The sequence below is a fragment of the Nipponia nippon genome, unplaced genomic scaffold (genome assembly GCF_047370975.1).
Source record: "Nipponia nippon isolate SJK-2023a ecotype South Korea unplaced genomic scaffold, ASM4737097v1 scaffold_4, whole genome shotgun sequence".
Classification (NCBI taxonomy): domain Eukaryota; kingdom Metazoa; phylum Chordata; class Aves; order Pelecaniformes; family Threskiornithidae; genus Nipponia; species Nipponia nippon.
The window spans coordinates 115,888,569-115,906,543 of NW_028262358.1; the positions used below are offsets into that span (position 1 = coordinate 115,888,569).

The following is a 17,975-nucleotide window of genomic DNA, read 5'->3' on the forward strand; positions in this document are numbered from 1 at the left end:
AACGGCGCTACGGGCTGCCAACCAAGGTCCTGGAATATGAGAAGAGCGTTGAAGAGCTCGTCGTGGGGCACAAAGCCGCTCAGCCACCCCCTCCGCAGAGGGGCACTGGGCTGCCCTACCGCTCCCCCTTCCGGCACTGGGACAGGCATGCTCGGACCAGGAAGGCGGCAGGACAGCCCTCTGTCCCGCAGGAAGAGTCTGCAGTTCCTGTGGACAGAGGCTCACGAGGGACACAGGCTTCAGTCCACTCTGGGCCAGCAGCCTTCCTGGGAGCGGCACAAGAGGTGCCTGAGGAGGATGGGGAGACACCCCCATGCAAAAGAGAGCATGGAGGAACAGCCAGCAGCAGCATGGCCAGCAAGGAGGCCCTGCCGGGCAGCGATGGGAGGGAGCAGGGCCCAGGGACACAAGGGGATGTGCGCAGTCCTTCCCCTTCTGGCCAGGCCGAGTGGGCACCACCACAGAGCGAGGAAGCTCCCTGGGAGCAATCAGGCCAGGTGCCTGAGAGCCCCAGCATCTCCTACGGGGACATGGGACCACCAGAGCTGCCACTGGAGAAGAGTGTCCCCATGGGAGAAGCCGAGCGCTCCCTGGAAGGCCAGAGCAGCTCCAGTGAGGACCTGGGGACACCTGAGCTGCCATCCGACATGGCAGCTCCTCCAAGCAGAAGTTCTCCACAGACACAACCTCCCTCCCGTGAGGAGAGACCTTCAGCTCTGCCACCGTCTCCAGGCTCCGCGGGGACCGGCCTTCAGATCCCCCATCTGGAAGAGCTCCTCACAGTCCTCATTGGTTCCGACGGGGCCAGCCAAGCCACTCAAGACCTGCAGAGGCAGCTGCTGGCTTCATGGCTGAAGCAGCCCCGAGACAACGCGGGGCGCGCAAAGGCAGACCCGGCAGCGGATCTCCCCTGTGCCTTGCAGAGCTGCGGCCATAGAGGAGCAGAGAAGGGCAAGGGAAGCGCCCAGGACAGAGCTGGCTCCAGGAGACTCTGCCCCGAGTGCAGCAAAGCCCCCGCCACAGCCTGCCTGGCAGTGGAGGCTCCCAGACTTGGGCTCCATCTGATGCTGCAGCCCCGTGCGCAGCAAGGGAAGGGACAGTGGGAGAAAGGCGTCCACCCGAGGACAGGGCCAAGAGGCAGCAGGGCCAGACGAGGGCTGCTGCTGCCCAGCAAACACAGCGGGTCCATGTGTGCGGGTCCACGGTACGGATCCCTCTCTTTCGGCAGGGGTGGCTTCTGCCGCAGTGTGCTCCCGCCAGGCTCGCGCCGCCATGAGAGCAGCCACACACAGGAGTCCTGGGGCAGAGACACCACCTCTGCCCGGCAGCAGCTGCTGTGTGCTCGCCCTCATCCTCGTTTGCTGTTGGAGTGCCTGCACCAAGCTCGTCGGCACAGGCAAGGCCCAATTTGGCAGCAGCAGAAAGGAGAGGAGAGGTGAGGAGCCCCAGGGCAAGAGGACAGAGGGGATGGGAAGCAGGGCCTCAGCGCCCACCAGGCACCAGGCTGAGGGCACCATGCTCTTTGGGTGCCTGACCATGCTCTTCCCCTTTCAGGTGCCCATGGGCAGAGAGCCCAGTGCGGCATGGACCCAGTGAGCAGCAGATCTCTGCCAGGCCTTACGAGGCAGCAGGAGCTCTCCCAATAAACGTGTTTCTCTTGAGATGAACTCATGGGCGTCTCTTCTTTCCTGGTGTATTGGGTTTAGGTGGCAAGGTTTTGGGAGCTGGGGGCGTGCAGGAGTGGCTTCTGTGAGAAGAGGCCAGGAGCTGGCCCCTGGACAGGAGCTGGACAAAGCCAGTTCCTGCTGGCTCCAAAATAGACCCACCCCTGGCCAAAGCTGAGCCCGTCAGCGACAGCGGTGGTGCTTCTGTGCTAAGAAGGGGTAAGAAATGCTGCCCAGCAGCTGTGAGAGAGAGGAGTGAGAAGAACGTGAGAGAAACAGTGCTGCAGACACCAAGGTTGATGAAGCAGGAGAGGGAGGAGGTGCTCCAGGTGCCGGAGCAGAGATTCCCCTGCAGCCCTTGAAGAAGACTGTGGTGAAGCAGGTTGTCCCCCCGCAGCCCATGGACGACCATGCCTGAGCAGATAGCCACACCAGCCCGTGGAGGACCCCACGCTGCAGCAGATGGATGTGCCCTGAAGGAAGCTGCAGCCAGTGGAGAGACGGTGCTGGGACTTCTCGTCCCTCCTTGCATGGGCAAATCGGGCAGCAGCTCTGTTGGCAGCTTCTGTAGAGAGGACCACAATGGCCCTCCAGGTTCCTAAGGAGGGGGACCTGGGACTGGTCTTCTGCTTCAGGCTTCCAGAGGCAGCATGGGCTGCCCAGCTTCCTGGAGGTCCCCTGCCCAGTGCAGCTGCGTTCCTGGGCTGGGAGCAGTGCAGGTCTGCAGAGGAGGAAGAGGAGGTGAGCAGGATCTCCAAGCAGGCAGTAGACAGCAGCGAGGGCTGGCAGAGCCGGGGGGAGGAAGGGCAGGGCCCGGCACGCAGGGCCTGTCCCAAAGCCGCAGCAAGGGATCAGGGCAAGCGTGGGGCTGGTGGGGGCAGTCCCAGCCCCAGACACTGGACACGACCCTGGGGATGGGGACAGGCTGAGGCCGGGTGGGACTCAAGAGGGCCAGCAGGCAGTTCAGGGGCTCTGGGAGGGGCCGCGCAGGCCAGGACCTGGGCTTTGGCCCTTCCTAGTGAGAGGCCAGAGGCTTTGTAGGGCCCTGCACAGGGCCAGGTCTCGGGATGGGGTGGGTTGGCCATGGTCCAGCTGTGCTGAGCTTGCTCCAGCTGTGCTGGCCATTGTCCAGCGCTGGGGTGACTGTCGCCTCCCTCGGTTCGGCTCAGCTCGGGGAGGGTCTTTGGCCCCCGTTGTCCCTGCATCACAAACGTTGCCATAGCTGAGTGCTGGTGACACCAGAGCTGGTGAAAGGCTGACAGCCCCGTGTCACGCCTGCGTCACAAACACGGGCGGAATTTGTACGTGGGGCTGAGCGAGGACGGGCGGCACTTTGCCTGCGACCTGACGGGTGAAGGGAGAGACGCTCGAGCTGGGCAGGAAGAGCAAGTGGACAGTGGGCTGGGTCCGGCTGCTCCTCCTCAAGCTCTCCTTGGCTCTCTCTGGCACACTACAGGCATGTCTGGCACGCCTTGGGAAATGAGCTGGTTCCCCAGCCTAGCGGCCTTCATCGCCTTCTCTGCTTTGCTGTGGTTGCTGCTGTTGGTGTTTGTCTACCGCCTCGCGGTGACCAGGCCCAAGCCCCAGGTAGGAGTCAGTGCTGGTGCTGATCCGAGCCCTGGCCGGCAGGGTGGGGGGTCAGCAGGGGCCCGGGAGCAGCCCCAGGGGTGGGCTGGAGGGGCCCTGCCCGGCAGGGGAGGCCGTTTCCCAGCCGGGCCCTGGCCAGCCTGGGCCAGGAGGCTCGGGGCAGGCACAGGTTCGGCCACGGCCACTCGGGTGTTTGATGGTTTGGCTGGGGCGGCAGGGAACGTTCCTGTCTCACGCGCTGCTTTCCGTGCCTGTGTAGGAAGGGAGGCGGAGGAAGCGCCGGCGCAGAGGCAACAAGGGGAATGCCAGAGGTGAGCAGCCCCTGGGCAAGGGCCGGTGCCCTGCAAAGACACCCCCTGGCCCCACGTGCCCAGCACCCCATCCAGGGGTGCCCCATCCACTCACTCTGTCTCCTCTGCCTGCAGCCTTTGTCCTCCTGGGGTCTTCACAGCACTCGAGGACACAGTAAGTGCAGCCGGCCCCCCTGGAGCGCGATAGCCCCCTCCGGCAGCCCCCCACCAAGGGAGGTCCCGCTAACACTGCCCTCTGCCCCTCTGCAGCTGCCCCGTACAGCTGGGGATGGATGCCGTGAACGAATTATCACATCATTTCAACATGATCCTCGAGAACCTAAACCGATACGCGGACATGTGAGGCCACTGAGGAGGGGATGGGGACAGGGACGAGGGGCAGGGCTGGGGGCAACCACCTGGGAAGGGCATGGGGAAATCCATGGGTGTAAAACGTGAGGGGCGATGCCCTTCTGGAGGCAATGACCTCCGTGGCGCAGAGCTGACGGTGTCCCGCCTTTTTCCTGGGGCAGAGGGAGATGCTGTGGCCAGCAGGCCAGGAGGGGCCCTCAGGCACACACTGGGTGGGACCCCACGGCAATGACGCAGCCTGCCGACTCCTGCAGAGTGGGAGAGAGAGCTCCAGGGTGCTCGGGAGTGCTGGGCTCAGGCTTCCACTCCTCCTCCTCCTCTTACAGGCGCAACTGGGAGACACCTGAGGGCAGCGACAGCTCCTGGACTTCCATCACAGACAGTGAAGTCGAGTCCTCTTCACGTGTCTCTCTGTCCCCTTCAAGAGAAGACTCCCGCACTTCCCTCATGGCGAGCGAAGCCATCTCCGCTATGGAAGTGTCTCCTTCTGCTTGGAGTGACGACTCCTGGACTTCCATCACGGACAGTGAAGTTGAGTCCTCTCCAAGTGTCTCTCTGTCCTCTTCGAGAGAAGACCTCCACTCTTGCATCATGGCGAGTGAAGCCAGCTCCTCTACAGAGATGTCTCTGTCCCCCTGGAGTGATGACTCCTGGACTTCCATCACGGCGAGCCACATCGGCTGCTCTTCACAGGCGTCTCTCCCCACTCTTGTGGATGGAGCAGGCATGGCTCGTGCCTCCCGCATCCAGCCTCGCCTGGGGCATCCCAGGACTGACCTGGAGGAACAGCGTGGCCCAGGAACTTGCCCACCCTGCAGGGAGGAAGTGGCCAGCTACCTCAAGGCCAGCAGCGTGCAGCAGCACCAGCAAGATCTTGAGATCCAGCTGGCTGCTCCCACTCCACCTCCAGAGGTGCCCGACGTCCACTCCAGGGAAATGGAGATGTCCATCACACACCACATAGGCCAGGACACCTTGGAGGACCTCATCCCAGACACGGAACTGGAGCAGGAACCGAGCCTGCAACCCGATGTGAATGAGACTCTGCAGGATGTCCCAGCCTCAGCTCCTCCATCACCTCAGCGACCAGAAGAGCATGACGTGATGGTGGTTCCCATGGTGCAGGACCTGCCCTTCCTGGAGGAAGCTGTGAAAAAGCAGCTGGAGCGTCACATTTTAAAAATGAAGTTAGAACGAATCTATGGGCTGCCAACCAAGGTCCTGGAATATGAGAAGAGCGTTGAAGAGCTCGTCGTGGGGCACAAAGCCGCTCAGCCTCCCCCTCCGCAGAGGGGCACTGGGCTGCCCTACCGCTCCCCCTTCCGGCACTGGGACAGGCATGCTCGGACCAGGAAGCCAGCAAGACAGCCCCCTCATCCGCAGGAAGAGTCTGCAGTCCCTGTGGACACAGGCCTGCTAAGGATGCAGGCTCCATCAGCTCCTCCAAGACGTCAGCGACCAGAAGAGCGTGATGTGACGGTGGTTCCCATGGTGCAGGACCTGCCCTTCCTGGATGAGGCTGTGAAAAAGCAGTTGGAGCGTCACATTGTAAAAATGAAGATACAACGGCGCTACGGGCTGCCAACCAAGGTCCTGGAATATGAGAAGAGCGTTGAAGAGCTCGTCGTGGGGCACAAAGCCACTCAGCCTTCCGCTCCGCAGAGGGGCACTGGGCTGCCCTACCGCTCCCCCTTCCGGCACTGGGACAGGCATGCTCGGACCAGGAAGGTGGCAGGACAGCCCCCTGGTCTGCAGGAAGAATTCCCAGACTCTGTGGACACAGGCCTGCTAAGGATGCAGGCTCCATCAGCTCCTCCAACACGTCAGCGACCAGAAGAGCATGACGTGATGGTAGTTCCCGTGGTGCAGGACCCGCCCTTCCTGGAGGAAGCTGTGAAAAAGCAGCTGGAGCGTCACATTTTAAAAATGAAGTTAGAACGAATCTACGGGCTGCCAACCAAGGTCCTGGAATATGAGAAGAGCGTTGAAGAGCTCGTCGTGGGGCAAAAAGCCGCTCAGCCTCCCCCTCCGCAGAGGGGCACTGGGCTGCCCTACCGCTCCCCCTTCCGGCACTGGGACAGGCATGCTCGGACCAGGAAGCCAGCAAGACAGCCCCCTCATCCGCAGGAAGAGTCTGCAGTCCCTGTGGACACAGGCCTGCTAAGGATGCAGGCTCCATCAGCTCCTCCAACACGTCAGCGACGAGAAGAACATGATGTAAAGGTGGTTCCCATGGTGCAGGACCTGCCCTTCCTGGATGAGGCTGTGAAAAAGCAGTTGGAGCGTCACATTGTAAAAATGAAGATACAACGGCGCTACGGGCTGCCAACCAAGGTCCTGGAATATGAGAAGAGCGTTGAAGAGCTCGTCGTGGGGCACAAAGCCACTCAGCCTTCCGCTCCGCAGAGGGGCACTGGGCTGCCCTACCGCTCCCCCTTCCGGCACTGGGACAGGCATGCTCGGACCAGGAAGGTGGCAGGACTGCCCCCTGTCCCGCAGGAAGAGTCTGCAGTCCCTGTGGACACAGGCCTGCTAAGGATGCAGGCTCCATCAGCTCCTCCAACACGTCAGCGACGAGAAGAACATGATGTAAAGGTGGTTCCCATGGTGCAGGACCTGCCCTTCCTGGATGAGGCTGTGAAAAAGCAGTTGGAGCGTCACATTGTAAAAATGAAGATACAACGGCGCTACGGGCTGCCAACCAAGGTCCTGGAATATGAGAAGAGCGTTGAAGAGCTCGTCGTGGGGCACAAAGCCACTCAGCCTTCCGCTCCGCAGAGGGGCACTGGGCTGCCCTACCGCTCCCCCTTCCGGCACTGGGACAGGCATGCTCGGACCAGGAAGGTGGCAGGACTGCCCCCTGTCCCGCAGGAAGAGTCTGCAGTCCCTGTGGACACAGGCCTGCTAAGGATGCAGGCTCCATCAGCTCCTCCAACACGTCAGCGACGAGAAGAACATGATGTAAAGGTGGTTCCCATGGTGCAGGACCTGCCCTTCCTGGATGAGGCTGTGAAAAAGCAGTTGGAGCGTCACATTGTAAAAATGAAGATACAACGGCGCTACGGGCTGCCAACCAAGGTCCTGGAATATGAGAAGAGCGTTGAAGAGCTCGTCGTGGGGCACAAAGCCGCTCAGCCTCCCCCTCCGCAGAGGGGCACTGGGCTGCCCTACCGCTCCCCCTTCCGGCACTGGGACAGGCATGCTCGGACCAGGAAGGCGGCAGGACAGCCCCCTGGTCCGCAGGAAGAGTTCCCAGACCCTGTGGACACAGGCCTGCTAAGGATGCAGGCTCCATCAGCTCCTCCAACACGTCAGCGACCAGAAGAGCGTGACGTGACGGTGGTTCCCATGGTGCAGGACCTGCCCTTCCTGGATGAGGCTGTGAAAAAGCAGTTGGAGCGTCACATTGTAAAAATGAAGATACAACGGCGCTACGGGCTGCCAACCAAGGTCCTGGAATATGAGAAGAGCGTTGAAGAGCTCGTCGTGGGGCACAAAGCCGCTCAGCAACCCCCTCCGCAGAGGGGCACTGGGCTGCCCTACCGCTCCCCCTTCCGGCACTGGGACAGGCATGCTCGGACCAGGAAGGCGGCAAGACAGCCCCCTGGTCCGCAGGAAGAATTCCCAGACTCTGTGGACACAGGCCTGCTAAGGATGCAGGCTCCATCAGCTCCTCCAACACGTCAGCGACGAGAAGAACATGATGTAAAGGTGGTTCCCATGGTGCAGGACCTGCCCTTCCTGGATGAGGCTGTGAAAAAGCAGTTGGAGCGTCACATTGTAAAAATGAAGATACAACGGCGCTACGGGCTGCCAACCAAGGTCCTGGAATATGAGAAGAGCGTTGAAGAGCTCGTCGTGGGGCACAAAGCCGCTCAGCCACCCCCTCCGCAGAGGGGCACTGGGCTGCCCTACCGCTCCCCCTTCCGGCACTGGGACAGGCATGCTCGGACCAGGAAGGCGGCAGGACAGCCCTCTGTCCCGCAGGAAGAGTCTGCAGTTCCTGTGGACAGAGGCTCACGAGGGACACAGGCTTCAGTCCACTCTGGGCCAGCAGCCTTCCTGGGAGCGGCACAAGAGGTGCCTGAGGAGGATGGGGAGACACCCCCATGCAAAAGAGAGCATGGAGGAACAGCCAGCAGCAGCATGGCCAGCAAGGAGGCCCTGCCGGGCAGCGATGGGAGGGAGCAGGGCCCAGGGACACAAGGGGATGTGCGCAGTCCTTCCCCTTCTGGCCAGGCCGAGTGGGCACCACCACAGAGCGAGGAAGCTCCCTGGGAGCAATCAGGCCAGGTGCCTGAGAGCCCCAGCATCTCCTACGGGGACATGGGACCACCAGAGCTGCCACTGGAGAAGAGTGTCCCCATGGGAGAAGCCGAGCGCTCCCTGGAAGGCCAGAGCAGCTCCAGTGAGGACCTGGGGACACCTGAGCTGCCATCCGACATGGCAGCTCCTCCAAGCAGAAGTTCTCCACAGACACAACCTCCCTCCCGTGAGGAGAGACCTTCAGCTCTGCCACCGTCTCCAGGCTCCGCGGGGACCGGCCTTCAGATCCCCCATCTGGAAGAGCTCCTCACAGTCCTCATTGGTTCCGACGGGGCCAGCCAAGCCACTCAAGACCTGCAGAGGCAGCTGCTGGCTTCATGGCTGAAGCAGCCCCGAGACAACGCGGGGCGCGCAAAGGCAGACCCGGCAGCGGATCTCCCCTGTGCCTTGCAGAGCTGCGGCCATAGAGGAGCAGAGAAGGGCAAGGGAAGCGCCCAGGACAGAGCTGGCTCCAGGAGACTCTGCCCCGAGTGCAGCAAAGCCCCCCGCCACAGCCTGCCTGGCAGTGGAGGCTCCCAGACTTGGGCTCCATCTGATGCTGCAGCCCCGTGCGCAGCAAGGGAAGGGACAGTGGGAGAAAGGCGTCCACCCGAGGACAGGGCCAAGAGGCAGCAGGGCCAGACGAGGGCTGCTGCTGCCCAGCAAACACAGCGGGTCCATGTGTGCGGGTCCACGGTACGGATCCCTCTCTTTCGGCAGGGGTGGCTTCTGCCGCAGTGTGCTCCCGCCAGGCTCGCGCCGCCATGAGAGCAGCCACACACAGGAGTCCTGGGGCAGAGACACCACCTCTGCCCGGCAGCAGCTGCTGTGTGCTCGCCCTCATCCTCGTTTGCTGTTGGAGTGCCTGCACCAAGCTCGTCGGCACAGGCAAGGCCCAATTTGGCAGCAGCAGAAAGGAGAGGAGAGGTGAGGAGCCCCAGGGCAAGAGGACAGAGGGGATGGGAAGCAGGGCCTCAGCGCCCACCAGGCACCAGGCTGAGGGCACCATGCTCTTTGGGTGCCTGACCATGCTCTTCCCCTTTCAGGTGCCCATGGGCAGAGAGCCCAGTGCGGCATGGACCCAGTGAGCAGCAGATCTCTGCCAGGCCTTACGAGGCAGCAGGAGCTCTCCCAATAAACGTGTTTCTCTTGAGATGAACTCATGGGCGTCTCTTCTTTCCTGGTGTATTGGGTTTAGGTGGCAAGGTTTTGGGAGCTGGGGGGCTGCAGGAGTGGCTTCTGTGAGAAGAGGCCAGGAGCTGGCCCCTGGACAGGAGCTGGACAAAGCCAGTTCCTGCTGGCTCCAAAATAGACCCACCCCTGGCCAAAGCTGAGCCCGTCAGCGACAGCGGTGGTGCTTCTGTGCTAAGAAGGGGTAAGAAATGCTGCCCAGCAGCTGTGAGAGAGAGGAGTGAGAAGAACGTGAGAGAAACAGTGCTGCAGACACCAAGGTTGATGAAGCAGGAGAGGGAGGAGGTGCTCCAGGTGCCGGAGCAGAGATTCCCCTGCAGCCCTTGAAGAAGACTGTGGTGAAGCAGGTTGTCCCCCCGCAGCCCATGGACGACCATGCCTGAGCAGATAGCCACACCAGCCCGTGGAGGACCCCACGCTGCAGCAGATGGATGTGCCCTGAAGGAAGCTGCAGCCAGTGGAGAGACGGTGCTGGGACTTCTCGTCCCTCCTTGCATGGGCAAATCGGGCAGCAGCTCTGTTGGCAGCTTCTGTAGAGAGGACCACAATGGCCCTCCAGGTTCCTAAGGAGGGGGACCTGGGACTGGTCTTCTGCTTCAGGCTTCCAGAGGCAGCATGGGCTGCCCAGCTTCCTGGAGGTCCCCTGCCCAGTGCAGCTGCGTTCCTGGGCTGGGAGCAGTGCAGGTCTGCAGAGGAGGAAGAGGAGGTGAGCAGGATCTCCAAGCAGGCAGTAGACAGCAGCGAGGGCTGGCAGAGCCGGGGGAGGAAGGGCAGGGCCCGGCACGCAGGGCCTGTCCCAAAGCCGCAGCAAGGGATCAGGGCAAGCGTGGGGCTGGTGGGGGCAGCCCCAGCCCCAGACACTGGACACGACCCTGGGGATGGGGACAGGCTGAGGCCGGGTGGGACTCAAGAGGGCCAGCAGGCAGTTCAGGGGCTCTGGGAGGGGCCGCGCAGGCCAGGACCTGGGCTTTGGCCCTTCCTAGTGAGAGGCCAGAGGCTTTGTAGGGCCCTGCACAGGGCCAGGTCTCGGGATGGGGTGGGTTGGCCATGGTCCAGCTGTGCTGAGCTTGCTCCAGCTGTGCTGGCCATTGTCCAGCGCTGGGGTGACTGTCGCCTCCCTCGGTTCGGCTCAGCTCGGGGAGGGTCTTTGGCCCCCGTTGTCCCTGCATCACAAACGTTGCCATAGCTGAGTGCTGGTGACACCAGAGCTGGTGAAAGGCTGACAGCCCCGTGTCACGCCTGCGTCACAAACACGGGCGGAATTTGTACGTGGGGCTGAGCGAGGACGGGCGGCACTTTGCCTGCGACCTGACGGGTGAAGGGAGAGACGCTCGAGCTGGGCAGGAAGAGCAAGTGGACAGTGGGCTGGGTCCGGCTGCTCCTCCTCAAGCTCTCCTTGGCTCTCTCTGGCACACTACAGGCATGTCTGGCACGCCTTGGGAAATGAGCTGGTTCCCCAGCCTAGCGGCCTTCATCGCCTTCTCTGCTTTGCTGTGGTTGCTGCTGTTGGTGTTTGTCTACCGCCTCGCGGTGACCAGGCCCAAGCCCCAGGTAGGAGTCAGTGCTGGTGCTGATCCGAGCCCTGGCCGGCAGGGTGGGGGGTCAGCAGGGGCCCGGGAGCAGCCCCAGGGGTGGGCTGGAGGGGCCCTGCCCGGCAGGGGAGGCCGTTTCCCAGCCGGGCCCTGGCCAGCCTGGGCCAGGAGGCTCGGGGCAGGCACAGGTTCGGCCACGGCCACTCGGGTGTTTGATGGTTTGGCTGGGGCGGCAGGGAACGTTCCTGTCTCACGCGCTGCTTTCCGTGCCTGTGTAGGAAGGGAGGCGGAGGAAGCGCCGGCGCAGAGGCAACAAGGGGAATGCCAGAGGTGAGCAGCCCCTGGGCAAGGGCCGGTGCCCTGCAAAGACACCCCCTGGCCCCACGTGCCCAGCACCCCATCCAGGGGTGCCCCATCCACTCACTCTGTCTCCTCTGCCTGCAGCCTTTGTCCTCCTGGGGTCTTCACAGCACTCGAGGACACAGTAAGTGCAGCCGGCCCCCCTGGAGCGCGATAGCCCCCTCCGGCAGCCCCCCACCAAGGGAGGTCCCGCTAACACTGCCCTCTGCCCCTCTGCAGCTGCCCCGTACAGCTGGGGATGGATGCCGTGAACGAATTATCACATCATTTCAACATGATCCTCGAGAACCTAAACCGATACGCGGACATGTGAGGCCACTGAGGAGGGGATGGGGACAGGGACGAGGGGCAGGGCTGGGGGCAACCACCTGGGAAGGGCATGGGGAAATCCATGGGTGTAAAACGTGAGGGGCGATGCCCTTCTGGAGGCAATGACCTCCGTGGCGCAGAGCTGACGGTGTCCCGCCTTTTTCCTGGGGCAGAGGGAGATGCTGTGGCCAGCAGGCCAGGAGGGGCCCTCAGGCACACACTGGGTGGGACCCCACGGCAATGACGCAGCCTGCCGACTCCTGCAGAGTGGGAGAGAGAGCTCCAGGGTGCTCGGGAGTGCTGGGCTCAGGCTTCCACTCCTCCTCCTCCTCTTACAGGCGCAACTGGGAGACACCTGAGGGCAGCGACAGCTCCTGGACTTCCATCACAGACAGTGAAGTCGAGTCCTCTTCACGTGTCTCTCTGTCCCCTTCAAGAGAAGACTCCCGCACTTCCCTCATGGCGAGCGAAGCCATCTCCGCTATGGAAGTGTCTCCTTCTGCTTGGAGTGACGACTCCTGGACTTCCATCACGGACAGTGAAGTTGAGTCCTCTCCAAGTGTCTCTCTGTCCTCTTCGAGAGAAGACCTCCACTCTTGCATCATGGCGAGTGAAGCCAGCTCCTCTACAGAGATGTCTCTGTCCCCCTGGAGTGATGACTCCTGGACTTCCATCACGGCGAGCCACATCGGCTGCTCTTCACAGGCGTCTCTCCCCACTCTTGTGGATGGAGCAGGCATGGCTCGTGCCTCCCGCATCCAGCCTCGCCTGGGGCATCCCAGGACTGACCTGGAGGAACAGCGTGGCCCAGGAACTTGCCCACCCTGCAGGGAGGAAGTGGCCAGCTACCTCAAGGCCAGCAGCGTGCAGCAGCACCAGCAAGATCTTGAGATCCAGCTGGCTGCTCCCACTCCACCTCCAGAGGTGCCCGACGTCCACTCCAGGGAAATGGAGATGTCCATCACACACCACATAGGCCAGGACACCTTGGAGGACCTCATCCCAGACACGGAACTGGAGCAGGAACCGAGCCTGCAACCCGATGTGAATGAGACTCTGCAGGATGTCCCAGCCTCAGCTCCTCCATCACCTCAGCGACCAGAAGAGCATGACGTGATGGTGGTTCCCATGGTGCAGGACCTGCCCTTCCTGGAGGAAGCTGTGAAAAAGCAGCTGGAGCGTCACATTTTAAAAATGAAGTTAGAACGAATCTATGGGCTGCCAACCAAGGTCCTGGAATATGAGAAGAGCGTTGAAGAGCTCGTCGTGGGGCACAAAGCCGCTCAGCCTCCCCCTCCGCAGAGGGGCACTGGGCTGCCCTACCGCTCCCCCTTCCGGCACTGGGACAGGCATGCTCGGACCAGGAAGCCAGCAAGACAGCCCCCTCATCCGCAGGAAGAGTCTGCAGTCCCTGTGGACACAGGCCTGCTAAGGATGCAGGCTCCATCAGCTCCTCCAAGACGTCAGCGACCAGAAGAGCGTGATGTGACGGTGGTTCCCATGGTGCAGGACCTGCCCTTCCTGGATGAGGCTGTGAAAAAGCAGTTGGAGCGTCACATTGTAAAAATGAAGATACAACGGCGCTACGGGCTGCCAACCAAGGTCCTGGAATATGAGAAGAGCGTTGAAGAGCTCGTCGTGGGGCACAAAGCCACTCAGCCTTCCGCTCCGCAGAGGGGCACTGGGCTGCCCTACCGCTCCCCCTTCCGGCACTGGGACAGGCATGCTCGGACCAGGAAGGTGGCAGGACAGCCCCCTGGTCTGCAGGAAGAATTCCCAGACTCTGTGGACACAGGCCTGCTAAGGATGCAGGCTCCATCAGCTCCTCCAACACGTCAGCGACCAGAAGAGCATGACGTGATGGTAGTTCCCGTGGTGCAGGACCCGCCCTTCCTGGAGGAAGCTGTGAAAAAGCAGCTGGAGCGTCACATTTTAAAAATGAAGTTAGAACGAATCTACGGGCTGCCAACCAAGGTCCTGGAATATGAGAAGAGCGTTGAAGAGCTCGTCGTGGGGCACAAAGCCGCTCAGCCTCCCCCTCCGCAGAGGGGCACTGGGCTGCCCTACCGCTCCCCCTTCCGGCACTGGGACAGGCATGCTCGGACCAGGAAGCCAGCAAGACAGCCCCCTCATCCGCAGGAAGAGTCTGCAGTCCCTGTGGACACAGGCCTGCTAAGGATGCAGGCTCCATCAGCTCCTCCAACACGTCAGCGACGAGAAGAACATGATGTAAAGGTGGTTCCCATGGTGCAGGACCTGCCCTTCCTGGATGAGGCTGTGAAAAAGCAGTTGGAGCGTCACATTGTAAAAATGAAGATACAACGGCGCTACGGGCTGCCAACCAAGGTCCTGGAATATGAGAAGAGCGTTGAAGAGCTCGTCGTGGGGCACAAAGCCACTCAGCCTTCCGCTCCGCAGAGGGGCACTGGGCTGCCCTACCGCTCCCCCTTCCGGCACTGGGACAGGCATGCTCGGACCAGGAAGGTGGCAGGACTGCCCCCTGTCCCGCAGGAAGAGTCTGCAGTCCCTGTGGACACAGGCCTGCTAAGGATGCAGGCTCCATCAGCTCCTCCAACACGTCAGCGACGAGAAGAACATGATGTAAAGGTGGTTCCCATGGTGCAGGACCTGCCCTTCCTGGATGAGGCTGTGAAAAAGCAGTTGGAGCGTCACATTGTAAAAATGAAGATACAACGGCGCTACGGGCTGCCAACCAAGGTCCTGGAATATGAGAAGAGCGTTGAAGAGCTCGTCGTGGGGCACAAAGCCGCTCAGCCTCCCCCTCCGCAGAGGGGCACTGGGCTGCCCTACCGCTCCCCCTTCCGGCACTGGGACAGGCATGCTCGGACCAGGAAGGCGGCAGGACAGCCCCCTGGTCCGCAGGAAGAGTTCCCAGACCCTGTGGACACAGGCCTGCTAAGGATGCAGGCTCCATCAGCTCCTCCAACACGTCAGCGACCAGAAGAGCGTGACGTGACGGTGGTTCCCATGGTGCAGGACCTGCCCTTCCTGGATGAGGCTGTGAAAAAGCAGTTGGAGCGTCACATTGTAAAAATGAAGATACAACGGCGCTACGGGCTGCCAACCAAGGTCCTGGAATATGAGAAGAGCGTTGAAGAGCTCGTCGTGGGGCACAAAGCCGCTCAGCAACCCCCTCCGCAGAGGGGCACTGGGCTGCCCTACCGCTCCCCCTTCCGGCACTGGGACAGGCATGCTCGGACCAGGAAGGCGGCAAGACAGCCCCCTGGTCCGCAGGAAGAATTCCCAGACTCTGTGGACACAGGCCTGCTAAGGATGCAGGCTCCATCAGCTCCTCCAACACGTCAGCGACGAGAAGAACATGATGTAAAGGTGGTTCCCATGGTGCAGGACCTGCCCTTCCTGGATGAGGCTGTGAAAAAGCAGTTGGAGCGTCACATTGTAAAAATGAAGATACAACGGCGCTACGGGCTGCCAACCAAGGTCCTGGAATATGAGAAGAGCGTTGAAGAGCTCGTCGTGGGGCACAAAGCCGCTCAGCCACCCCCTCCGCAGAGGGGCACTGGGCTGCCCTACCGCTCCCCCTTCCGGCACTGGGACAGGCATGCTCGGACCAGGAAGGCGGCAGGACAGCCCTCTGTCCCGCAGGAAGAGTCTGCAGTTCCTGTGGACAGAGGCTCACGAGGGACACAGGCTTCAGTCCACTCTGGGCCAGCAGCCTTCCTGGGAGCGGCACAAGAGGTGCCTGAGGAGGATGGGGAGACACCCCCATGCAAAAGAGAGCATGGAGGAACAGCCAGCAGCAGCATGGCCAGCAAGGAGGCCCTGCCGGGCAGCGATGGGAGGGAGCAGGGCCCAGGGACACAAGGGGATGTGCGCAGTCCTTCCCCTTCTGGCCAGGCCGAGTGGGCACCACCACAGAGCGAGGAAGCTCCCTGGGAGCAATCAGGCCAGGTGCCTGAGAGCCCCAGCATCTCCTACGGGGACATGGGACCACCAGAGCTGCCACTGGAGAAGAGTGTCCCCATGGGAGAAGCCGAGCGCTCCCTGGAAGGCCAGAGCAGCTCCAGTGAGGACCTGGGGACACCTGAGCTGCCATCCGACATGGCAGCTCCTCCAAGCAGAAGTTCTCCACAGACACAACCTCCCTCCCGTGAGGAGAGACCTTCAGCTCTGCCACCGTCTCCAGGCTCCGCGGGGACCGGCCTTCAGATCCCCCATCTGGAAGAGCTCCTCACAGTCCTCATTGGTTCCGACGGGGCCAGCCAAGCCACTCAAGACCTGCAGAGGCAGCTGCTGGCTTCATGGCTGAAGCAGCCCCGAGACAACGCGGGGCGCGCAAAGGCAGACCCGGCAGCGGATCTCCCCTGTGCCTTGCAGAGCTGCGGCCATAGAGGAGCAGAGAAGGGCAAGGGAAGCGCCCAGGACAGAGCTGGCTCCAGGAGACTCTGCCCCGAGTGCAGCAAAGCCCCCCGCCACAGCCTGCCTGGCAGTGGAGGCTCCCAGACTTGGGCTCCATCTGATGCTGCAGCCCCGTGCGCAGCAAGGGAAGGGACAGTGGGAGAAAGGCGTCCACCCGAGGACAGGGCCAAGAGGCAGCAGGGCCAGACGAGGGCTGCTGCTGCCCAGCAAACACAGCGGGTCCATGTGTGCGGGTCCACGGTACGGATCCCTCTCTTTCGGCAGGGGTGGCTTCTGCCGCAGTGTGCTCCCGCCAGGCTCGCGCCGCCATGAGAGCAGCCACACACAGGAGTCCTGGGGCAGAGACACCACCTCTGCCCGGCAGCAGCTGCTGTGTGCTCGCCCTCATCCTCGTTTGCTGTTGGAGTGCCTGCACCAAGCTCGTCGGCACAGGCAAGGCCCAATTTGGCAGCAGCAGAAAGGAGAGGAGAGGTGAGGAGCCCCAGGGCAAGAGGACAGAGGGGATGGGAAGCAGGGCCTCAGCGCCCACCAGGCACCAGGCTGAGGGCACCATGCTCTTTGGGTGCCTGACCATGCTCTTCCCCTTTCAGGTGCCCATGGGCAGAGAGCCCAGTGCGGCATGGACCCAGTGAGCAGCAGATCTCTGCCAGGCCTTACGAGGCAGCAGGAGCTCTCCCAATAAACGTGTTTCTCTTGAGATGAACTCATGGGCGTCTCTTCTTTCCTGGTGTATTGGGTTTAGGTGGCAAGGTTTTGGGAGCTGGGGGGCTGCAGGAGTGGCTTCTGTGAGAAGAGGCCAGGAGCTGGCCCCTGGACAGGAGCTGGACAAAGCCAGTTCCTGCTGGCTCCAAAATAGACCCACCCCTGGCCAAAGCTGAGCCCGTCAGCGACAGCGGTGGTGCTTCTGTGCTAAGAAGGGGTAAGAAATGCTGCCCAGCAGCTGTGAGAGAGAGGAGTGAGAAGAACGTGAGAGAAACAGTGCTGCAGACACCAAGGTTGATGAAGCAGGAGAGGGAGGAGGTGCTCCAGGTGCCGGAGCAGAGATTCCCCTGCAGCCCTTGAAGAAGACTGTGGTGAAGCAGGTTGTCCCCCCGCAGCCCATGGACGACCATGCCTGAGCAGATAGCCACACCAGCCCGTGGAGGACCCCACGCTGCAGCAGATGGATGTGCCCTGAAGGAAGCTGCAGCCAGTGGAGAGACGGTGCTGGGACTTCTCGTCCCTCCTTGCATGGGCAAATCGGGCAGCAGCTCTGTTGGCAGCTTCTGTAGAGAGGACCACAATGGCCCTCCAGGTTCCTAAGGAGGGGGACCTGGGACTGGTCTTCTGCTTCAGGCTTCCAGAGGCAGCATGGGCTGCCCAGCTTCCTGGAGGTCCCCTGCCCAGTGCAGCTGCGTTCCTGGGCTGGGAGCAGTGCAGGTCTGCAGAGGAGGAAGAGGAGGTGAGCAGGATCTCCAAGCAGGCAGTAGACAGCAGCGAGGGCTGGCAGAGCCGGGGGGAGGAAGGGCAGGGCCCGGCACGCAGGGCCTGTCCCAAAGCCGCAGCAAGGGATCAGGGCAAGCGTGGGGCTGGTGGGGGCAGCCCCAGCCCCAGACACTGGACACGACCCTGGGGATGGGGACAGGCTGAGGCCGGGTGGGACTCAAGAGGGCCAGCAGGCAGTTCAGGGGCTCTGGGAGGGGCCGCGCAGGCCAGGACCTGGGCTTTGGCCCTTCCTAGTGAGAGGCCAGAGGCTTTGTAGGGCCCTGCACAGGGCCAGGTCTCGGGATGGGGTGGGTTGGCCATGGTCCAGCTGTGCTGAGCTTGCTCCAGCTGTGCTGGCCATTGTCCAGCGCTGGGGTGACTGTCGCCTCCCTCGGTTCGGCTCAGCTCGGGGAGGGTCTTTGGCCCCCGTTGTCCCTGCATCACAAACGTTGCCATAGCTGAGTGCTGGTGACACCAGAGCTGGTGAAAGGCTGACAGCC

At 62.2% G+C, this 17,975-nt stretch overlaps 2 protein-coding genes across 2 annotated transcripts; both read left to right on the top strand.

Moving 5' to 3' along the window:
* The first annotated feature begins 3,122 nt into the window (after positions 1-3,122).
* On the top strand, positions 3,123-8,986 carry LOC148053483 (uncharacterized). The gene is made up of 8 exons (XM_087776400.1): positions 3,123-3,251; positions 3,511-3,716; positions 3,812-3,901; positions 4,240-5,167; positions 5,669-5,950; positions 6,785-7,454; positions 7,678-7,685; positions 7,946-8,986. The coding sequence occupies exons 1-8, from the start codon at positions 3,123-3,125 to the stop codon at positions 8,984-8,986; spliced, it is 3,354 nt and encodes a 1,117-aa protein (XP_087632526.1).
* A 1,845-nt stretch (positions 8,987-10,831) lies between these two features.
* Positions 10,832-16,323, top strand: LOC148053484 (uncharacterized). Its single transcript, XM_087776401.1, has 8 exons — positions 10,832-10,960; positions 11,220-11,271; positions 11,386-11,425; positions 11,521-11,610; positions 11,949-12,876; positions 14,122-14,791; positions 15,015-15,022; positions 15,283-16,323. Exons 1-8 carry the CDS (start codon positions 10,832-10,834, stop codon positions 16,321-16,323), a joined length of 2,958 nt encoding a protein of 985 aa, XP_087632527.1.
* The last annotated feature ends 1,652 nt before the right edge of the window (positions 16,324-17,975 follow it).